The sequence below is a fragment of the Otolemur garnettii genome, unplaced genomic scaffold, assembly GCF_000181295.1.
Source record: "Otolemur garnettii isolate 467f Iridium unplaced genomic scaffold, OtoGar3 scaffold00076, whole genome shotgun sequence".
Taxonomy (NCBI): Eukaryota; Metazoa; Chordata; class Mammalia; order Primates; family Galagidae; genus Otolemur; species Otolemur garnettii.
Genome location: NW_003852471.1, coordinates 7,467,201 through 7,476,751, shown reverse-complemented (window position 1 = coordinate 7,476,751; position 9,551 = coordinate 7,467,201). Strand labels below are relative to the sequence as shown.

The window sequence follows — 9,551 nt, the reverse complement described above, 5'->3', positions numbered from 1 at the left end:
TCCTTTGAGCCACAGGCACTGCCCCAAGAAAATTCTTTTTAACTGTAGGGTAAGTATAGTAGTTCTGGACATTATTCTGCGACATTCAATCTAGAAACTTTCTTTGGCCATCTCAATGATTAATACCTCATTATACACATAATACAAGTGTGCATATACACCACACGTAACCTATTTACACCATAAATTATGTGTCTATTTAACCATATTCTGTTCTCTATAGTTGAATCCTAATCATAATAGGAAGGATGAAGAAATGGCAAAAAAGTGGGAAATCCAAGTTATCAAGAATACCTATCCATGTAGAAAGGCAATCACCATGCTTAGCTAACTGGTGTGTAGGGATTCCCACAAGAGCCTATGTAGTGGTACATGGGTATCTGGCACAGGAAGAGGGAAGTAGGATTTGCTGAGAGAAAAGTATTAGATAAAAACTACTATTTCTTCTCTTTTTTCTTGTTAGGCAAATAGATATTGGAATTTCAAATCTCTTAACTTCCCATTTCTTTATCTTTTTGCACTATGTTATCAGAGCTGCCTTTAGTCTGACCTTCCAGTCTACCTATTGAGTTTAATTTCAGTGCTTACCATTTGAGTCTTTAAAAAACCCTGCCTTTTGGGGGCGGGGGGGACTTCAGGATTCCTTATCTTCCTAAGCACAGTACATAGATGCAAGCCCTGTAGATTGCTAACACTCACGAACTGTTCTAAGGTCTACTTTATGGCACATGTTGATGAAATTGTCTGCACTGTGACAATGTAGTTTGTGGTTGAAATTCCATTAGGCTGCCTGTGGGCTTGGCTCACTTGTGGAGTAGAGACCACCACTTACAGTGATTAGAGGGTAGGTTAGGTGTGCAGCTGTAGGATTATTTTTAGAGCATTTCCTTCTTAAGTAACTACCATCTATCTATGTAGCATGTCTACTAGAAGGAATAACTGTGGCATATAGTATATGATTCTGAATCCACCATTCCATATTTAACAAGTTATCCACCTGGGCCCCTCGCTATTCTACCGTTTGCACATTAGCCACAGAGATAACTTTTCAAGTCTAAATTCATGTAAAGGGAAAAATTTAATCTTAAATATATGGGTCTCCAGTATAGACACCAAAACACGAATGCACATTTTTGGCTTTTCAATTGACCGTTAGGTACTATCAAAGCAGTCACAAAAAATATTGGGGTTTTATGTAGGGAAAGAGGAGCATGAATGATTCTTCCGTCCTTTATTCTAGCTAGAGAATACTCCTGGCTCAGGGATTTTGCATTTACTCCTCTACACTTCTTGGAATGTTTTTCTCCCCAATACTCACATAGTTATTAGCACTCACAGTTCCTTTTGGGACTCCACTCAAATATTCCTGTTTCATGTTAAATGTGTGCTCCTTCAAGAGAGTTTATTTTGTCTACTGCTCTATCAACAGCACCTAAAACAAAGTCTGGCCAGTAGCAAATGCTATTTGAATGAATACTTGAATTTTAAAAGTGCAGATAAATATGGATATACACAAAAATTAATATGGGTATCCACTTATCATTGGTGTGCACAGCAATCAAGGCTATCAAGCCAACTGTGCCTATGAGTCTATGATATGAATTCCCTCTGCTAAAGACTATCTTAGCAGAACACTTTAACATGTGTATATGTATATGAGAACAAAAAGATCTGAAAGGAAAATACATATTTAAGTTCTCAAATAAGGTTTTTCCATGTGCATACCATTTATTCCTTGTGGCTCCTGTTTGAGTGATTTAATTTCTCCAAAGCCCCAGTTTTCTATATTTGTAACTATTATCTTTAATTGATTTTGCAAATATTAGGGTCAAAGTATACCAAAGTATGAAATTAAGACCCTGAGCTCTAGAATCAGACTATACCACATATTCCTATATTACCACCTGCCACGTGACCTGAGCCACATTATATATGCCACACACACGCCACTCCATGCCTCAGTTTCTTCGTTTGTCAAACAGCACTAAGAATTAGGTAATAACAAAACCCATAAGATAGTGCAATTTTCTGCACATATTAGTTGCTATTATTCTACAAACTGCTATCTTAACGACCGCAGAATTTGATGATCTGAAAATATGTCTGTCTTCAAACATACCTGTTTTGAAAGCACTAACATTTTCTTCCAGCAACTTCTGTTTTTTTTTGTCAGGAGCTGTAGCAAGTACATTAGCTTCAAGTTCCTTAACTTGGACATTCAAATATTCTTCTTGCTCTGTTAAACGCTAAAGAAAGATTTAAGATCAATATTTTAACTAAGTAACAATAACATTTACTTTAAACATTTTGATTTTTTAAAAGGGGAACTTAAGTCTTTAAGAAGAAGATAATAGGAAAAGGGCAAAAAACATGAATATGAGTAATGACAAAAGCCAATCAATATGAAACATGTTTCGTGTCATTACAAAGACAAGTTAGAACGAGATTTTTTTTTAGATTTTGTGGTAGCAAATTTACAACATTCTTAAGACTACCCTAGTGTTCAAAGAAATAAAAAAATAATTATTCACATGCAACTAGTATTGCACAAATTGTAAAAATCCACTTTTGAAAACAATTTGGTTGTGCTTTCTTCAGTAGCACATATATAAAAACTGATGCAACCAATGTCTTAAACATTGTGTGCATACTGTGCAATAGATGTCATTTTAGAAATCTATTCTAAGGAAATAATGTGATGAGTGCATAAAGATAGACCTACAAGGATATTTCAAGCATAGCCCTGCACCCAACACAAAAACATGGATCAGATTGTGGTACAAAAAATGCTCTAAAGCAATGGAAAACTAAATTTATACTGGTTTGGAAAGAAGTCATAATTTATTAAGGGAAGAAAATTTGGTACATTTAAAACACCAAATGAACACTTAGGTATCCAGTCTTTTTTTTATTTTTATTTTTGAGAGAGTCTCACTTTCAGTAGAGTGCCATGGCATCACAGATCACAGCAACCTCAAACTCTTGGGCTTAAGTTATCTCTTGCCTCAGCCTCAAAAGTAGCTGGGACTACAGGCACCTGCCACGAAGCCTGGCTATCTTTTTGTTGCAATTGTCGTCACTTAGCAGGCCCAGGCTGGGTTCGAACCCACCAGCCCCAGTGTTTGTGGCTGGCACTCTAACCACTGGACTACAGGTACTGAGCCACGAACACTCTATAATGTTATACATATTACCACAGATACAAATATTTACATGCAAACTAGATACTAAGTATTTAAAAAATGTCAAAGGATATATATCAAATTGAAGGTGATGATCAATTGGGTATTTTCTGAAAACTTACCTTTCTTTAAAAAAAAGAACAGACATGCATTGCATTTCATAATCCACTTCAAGAAGAATACAAATAAAAGGTCATGTAGATGCTAAAGGAAATCATGTTTCTATGAAATACAAAAAGAAAACAAGAATAGCTGTGGCTGGAGCAACACTGTGATAGAGAATCATCCACTAGTAGATGGGGAAACAAAGAAGTATCAGGCTAGCTCATAGCAACCTCAAACTCCTGGGCTCAAGCAATCCAAATGCCTCCATCTCCCAAGAAGATGAAATTTCAGGTGTTTTCATAGAGATGGAGTCTAGCTCTTGCTTGGGCTGGTTCTCAAACTCCTCAGCTCAAAGGATCATCCTTCTGCCTCTGTCTCCCAGAGTGCTAGGATGACTCCCAGAGTGCCATGAGCCATTGTGTCTGTACTCTTATCTCTTACATTTTAAAATTATAAGCAAAAAACAAATGGTACTACTAACCTGCAATAGTTTCAGTTACACTGACATACACACACATGCAAGCACAAAAGTAAATACCTGAATGCTCGCAGTAAACTTTTCTAGTGTATTCCTCATTTCTCGTTCACTATGCCGTAACTTAACTACTGCTTCTTCAAGATGTACTTTTTGTTCTTCGATTTGCAGTGATTTTTTAGAGTCTTTTTCAAACTGTAACCCCATTTTATTTACCTATGAATGAAACATGTCAGTGAAGTTTTCACCAAGAGACATTTCAGATTGATAGCAGAGTCAATTTATGAAGAAAACTCAAACTTCTGATCTTAAGACTAGGACAAAACTAAACAGTCTACGGTCTGCTCCCTAATCTTAAAAGTTCAGGAGACATTTAACCAATTTGTGTATCACCTAATCAGATGGACAGACAACTTTAAGTTCTCTAGGGTCACTTGTTATTTCAATGAAGGATAACATTCAAACACTTGGGCAGAAGAATACAAACTTTTATTTTCAAAGTATGACAGTGAAAATCAAGGCCAAACACTTGAGAAAGTCAGGTATTTATTTAGGACATCTAAGAACATGTTTTCAAGTAAGAAAAAAGTACATATACTTTTTTGAGGGCAATAATGGAACACAGTAGTTTTTCCTTGGTTTTCCATCATTCTCATATATTACTTGTGAAAATATAAGCACAGAAATAAAATATTTTAAAATTAAGATTTTGATACATATACCAGGAGTTTTTTCAATACTTATATTTTAGAGAATTATTATCTGAGTTAATGTTTTATTTTTAAAACTTTAAAGGTGTTAACATAAACTCCTACTTATACAAAATTCAATTAAAATGTGAGTATTAAACTTAAAATGGCCGAATTTTGCAATATGTCTGATATATCTCAATAAAGTTGTTTATAGAAAACAAGTCTGACTTCAATTTTAGATATACTAACCTCCTCTTCAGAGACTTCAACCAATACTGATGAACCCATTCTTCCTTTCATTACTTTGCTTCCACCACCAGTCATTGTACCTGCAGAGCAGAGGACAGAAGTCTGTATAGGAAGTCTTCTCCAACAACATAAACTCAATATAAGGAAAACATATTACCTGACTGTTCTATGATCTGTCCCTGTAAAGTTACCACTCTCCATCTTCTATCTCTTTGATATGCTACTCTTGTGGCTTGATCCAAATTGTCAGCTACCAAGGTATCCCGTAAAGCAAAGTAAAAAGCTTGGCGAATTTGCTCATCTTTTACTTTTACTAAATCAAATAACCGAGGAGTATTTTCAGGAGTTTGAATTTTGGTCATTTTTTTTGCCCATACGGCCATCTAAAAGCAAAAACATACATCACAAACAAAATAAAGAGCATGTCATTTCTTCTAGGTATCATGATCTTATCTATAAAAATTTAGTTCAGTAAGTTACAGGATCGAAAATCAATACATAAGAATTATACTGCTGTATACCAGCAGTTGAAGGTCAGAAAATGAAATGAAGAATTCCATTATACTATCGTAAAGAAAATCAAAAAAATATGGAAATAAATTCAATTAAAGAAATAAATACACGGTGCCCTTAAGTTTGTGTGCAACTTAAAATAACTGTCTATAGTTTAAGTTGCACATGAACTTTATGGCCACCCTATATAAAACTTATTAGACCTCAAGCCAGGTGCTAATGGCTCACACCTATAATCTCAGCACCCTGGGAGGCTGAAGTGGAAGGATCTTTTGAGCTCAGGAGTTCAAGACTAGCTTGACCAAGAGCAAGACCCTGCTGTCTCTGACAAATAGTAAAAATAAGGCAGGTGTCTGTAGTCCCAGTTATTCAGGAGGCTGAGGCAGAAGGATCATGGTAAATCCAGGAGTTTTAAGGTTATTGTGAGGTAAGTTGACACCATGGCACTTTAGCCTGGAGCAATAGAGTGATACTCTGTCTCAAAAAATTTTTTTTTGTTAAGATGGCACTATTACCTCTCTGATCTATAGATTGAATGCAACCTATATGAAAATTCCAGTTACCTCCCATCCTTTCTTGCTTTCGGGGGCAGAAATCAACTAGTCAATCTTATAATTCATACAGAAATTCAAGGAACTCAGAATACCTAAAACAATATTGATAAAGAAAAAAATTTGAGAACTCACACTTCCTGATATAAAAAATATACTAAAAAACCACAATATGTAATGAAGACAATGTGCTATCAAGTAATAAAATTTAAAGTCCAGCAATAAATCTTTACATTTATAGTTGGCTGATTTCAACAAAGGTGCCAAGAAAACTCAAAGAATAGTCTTTTCACAAATCGTGCAAGAAGAACTGAATAGTCAGTCACATGCAAAAAAGTAAAGTTGGATCCTCACTTTATACCATATATAAAAATGAACTCAAAATAGATTAAAAACCCAAATCTAAAAGCTACTATAAAACTCTTAGGAAACAGAGGAAGTAAATCACTGTGACCTTCAATTAGGCAGTGTTTTCTTTTTTCTTTTTGAGACAGGTATGATCCCTTTCTGGCCTAAGTAGTGGTTTCTTAGAATTTAAAACTTTTGTGCTTCAAAGGAGATGAAAATACAATCTAAAGAATGGGAAAAAACAGACTCGCATCCAGAATAAAAAACTCTTACCACAATAATAAGAAAACTGATTAAAAAATAAGCAAAAGGCAGTGCCTGTAGCTCAGTGGGTAGGGCACTGGCCACATACACCAAGGCTGGCGGGTTTGAACCCGACCCAGGCGAGTTTAAATATCAATGAAAACTAGATATAAAACAATAATAGGGAGGATATGAAGAAAACGGAACCCTTATATATCCTTGTGGAAAATGGTAGAGCTACTGTGGAAAGAGATTGGCAGTTCTCCAAAACAGATATATAGAATTGGGACGGGCACAGTGGCTCTTGACTGTAATCCTAGCTCTTCAGGATGCTGAGGCAGGTGGATCACTTGAATGAACTCAGGTGTATGAGACCAGCTTGAGCAAGAGCGAGGCCCTGTCTCTACTAAAAATGGAAAAACCAGCCAGGCGTGGTGGTGGGTGCCTGTAGTCCCAGCTACTTGAGAGGCTGAGGCAAGAGGACTGCCTGAGAACAAGAGTTTGAGGTTGCTGTGAGCTATGAAGCCACATTTCAAAAGAAAAAAATGAAAGAAAAAAAAAGATAAAGAGAATTACCATATGACCCAGCAATTCCACCACTAGGTACATAAACAAAAGAACTGAAAACTCATGTTCATATAAAATGTATGAGTATTCACAGCAGTATTTCTGTCAAAGCAGTCAAAACATGGAAACAACTACTGGCCATCAACTGATTGATGGTTATACAAAATATGGTAATATCATATTTAGTGAAATAACGATTCAGCAATAAAAAAGGAATGAAGTAGTGATACACAATATAACATAAATGAACCTGGAAACATGTTATTAAATGTAGATATATACAAAAGCCACATTTTGCATGCTTCCACTTATATCACTGGAATGTACAAGAGGCAGTAAAAGATTTTTTAATTTTTTTATAACTGTGCAATCCTAGAACCTAAAATAATGCTCAAACTCTAGTTCACTAACTGTGAAGGAAAAGCTAGAATACAAACACGATAACGCTTAGCACTTAAAAAGTAAATTATATGTAGTTTATTAAGAACACCCACCTTATCTAAACCTATAAAAGTTGCAACTCCAATATTTTGTCTTTTAAGGAAATTTACACATTCTTGGGCTGTATCAATAGAATCAACAACAATGTAGTCTAATGCATGACAACAGGATGAAATAGCAACATCATATTTTTCATCAATGGCTCCTAAGTCTCCCTAATAATTAAGAAAGGAGGAAAAAAGGAATTAGGCAAAAGGCAGAGTATCATTTTATTACTATTCATATAGATTTTTAAAGTTATTATTAATTGAAAAACTCTGTATACATGGCTTTTAAAAAGTACAAAAACTTTACACAAGGAAAAAACTTAACTGGCCCTTCTTGCTCCAACCTTCCCCCTTCTACAGAGGATATCACTACAAGTAGTTCCTAATGTAACCTTTAAAAAAATTTATAGATAGGCAATTTGAATTTTTAATGAGCACAAAATGCAAGAACTGTATTCATCTCAGGAAAATATATAATGTGAAGGCAAAAAAACTAAATGTACTATAAAGAAAACAACTCATAAAACTCTTGAGTTCCCAACTCAGAAACTACATCCCCTGGCTCCTTTGGCTCTCTAGCTTTAGCCAGTATGAGGTTATCAGCTGGAGACTGGATGGCAAGAGGTGACCAGGGCTGAGGTATTTATTTATTTTCTCCCTTTCTTCGAGACCACAGTCCCTTCCCTCTTCAGGCTCAGGAACAGTGATGGTCCTCACAGTTGCTATCCTTGGGTTTTTAGATAATCCATTATTAATGTCCCTAAACATAGTTAAAAACCTTATGTATGATTCTATGAAACCCAAAATACATCACAGGTTTTAATTTCTTTTTTTTAAAGGGTCTCACTATGTTGCCCAGATTGGAGAACTTGTTGGCTCAAGGATCCTCGCAACTTCAGTCTGAGTAGCTGGGACTACAGATACACTAAATCCTTATTTTTTAGAAAAGGACAAAGTAGTTTTAAGTTTTCTTATCATTGCTAAGTTTTTCTCCTTGATACGTATAAAGTGATTGTAATCATTCAAAACTAAGTAAATAAACCCCCCAAAACTGGTTGGGCACAGTGGCTCACACCTGTAATCCTAGCACTCTGGGAGGCTGTGGCAGGTGGATTGCTTGAACTACGAGCTGGAGACCAGCCTGAGCTAGAGAAAAATTAGCTGGACATTGTGGGGTGGTGGTGGGGTACCTGTAGTCCAGGCTATTCAGGAGGCTGAGGCAGGAGGACCACTTGAACTCAGGAGTCTAAGGTTGCTGTGAGCTAGGCTGATGCCAGGGCACTCTAGCCTGGGGCAGCAGAATGAAAAAAAAAAAAAAAGAAAGAAAGAAAGAACCACCCCCATCTCAAGGCCGCCATTCTTCCCTTCTTTCTTTGGGATCCCATGCCTTCTTTTGCTCTTTTTCTCTCTCTTCTCCCTTATCTTCCACTAGTTTCACTCTTTTTTCTCTTTCTCATTTCTTCCTCCCTACTTTCTTCCCTTTCTCTAATAAAAACTTCTACTTTTATATCCTAATAAAAAAACTAAAAGGTTTAAAAATGTTTCTTAAAACAAAAATTAATGTTATTTTATGTATAGTGACAATATACAGTTCTTTAAGTCAAGATAACAATTAATAATGTCTTTTCTTGAAAAAAATGTGAAGTCATTCCCAAATAAATCTACCTTACCAATCTTCCAAATATTCCTGGAATCCTGCCAGATTTTTTTTCTTGAATTATTGCATCAAGGACTTTCCCTCTACTTCGATTCATTGCTAAGGAACTCTTTGCCTCTTCAAGTTTTTGGAAAAGATCATGAACTAAACTTTTGAAGTTTAGTTCTTCTTGTGTCAGTTTCTGAAGTTCTTTTTCTTTCTAAAAATGGAAAGTAAAGATAATGAAACCCAGAAGCATTAGCTTCTAAGTATGACCAATCACAGAACCGAATTAGTTGTAATGCTTCAATGATAATAAAGAAGGAAAAGACCAGGGGTACAAGTGAATCTTTCTAAGAGTAGAATGTGAACGTTTTAAAACAATAACTGAGAAAAGGACACGAAGGCTGTGTTGACCAGTTTGATGGAAGTATTTCAGATTGCATGTGAAAACCCCACACTGTACCCCAGAAGTGCATTAATGTACATAGTTACCATTCAA

At 35.7% G+C, this 9,551-nt stretch overlaps 1 protein-coding gene across 1 annotated transcript in view; it reads right to left on the bottom strand.

Annotated features, from left to right (window-relative positions):
• The window catches only part of SMC4 (structural maintenance of chromosomes 4), a 33,654-nt gene that overhangs the window by 5,449 nt on the left and 18,654 nt on the right, over positions 1-9,551 (bottom strand). The window contains exons 12-17 of the mRNA XM_012807814.2: positions 9,084-9,269; positions 7,420-7,581; positions 4,861-5,086; positions 4,704-4,783; positions 3,826-3,978; positions 2,120-2,246 (exon numbers count right to left, since the gene is read on the bottom strand). Of these exons, the coding sequence (XP_012663268.1) occupies positions 2,120-2,246; positions 3,826-3,978; positions 4,704-4,783; positions 4,861-5,086; positions 7,420-7,581; positions 9,084-9,269 (934 nt within the window). The remainder of the gene's footprint in view (positions 1-2,119; positions 2,247-3,825; positions 3,979-4,703; positions 4,784-4,860; positions 5,087-7,419; positions 7,582-9,083; positions 9,270-9,551) is intronic.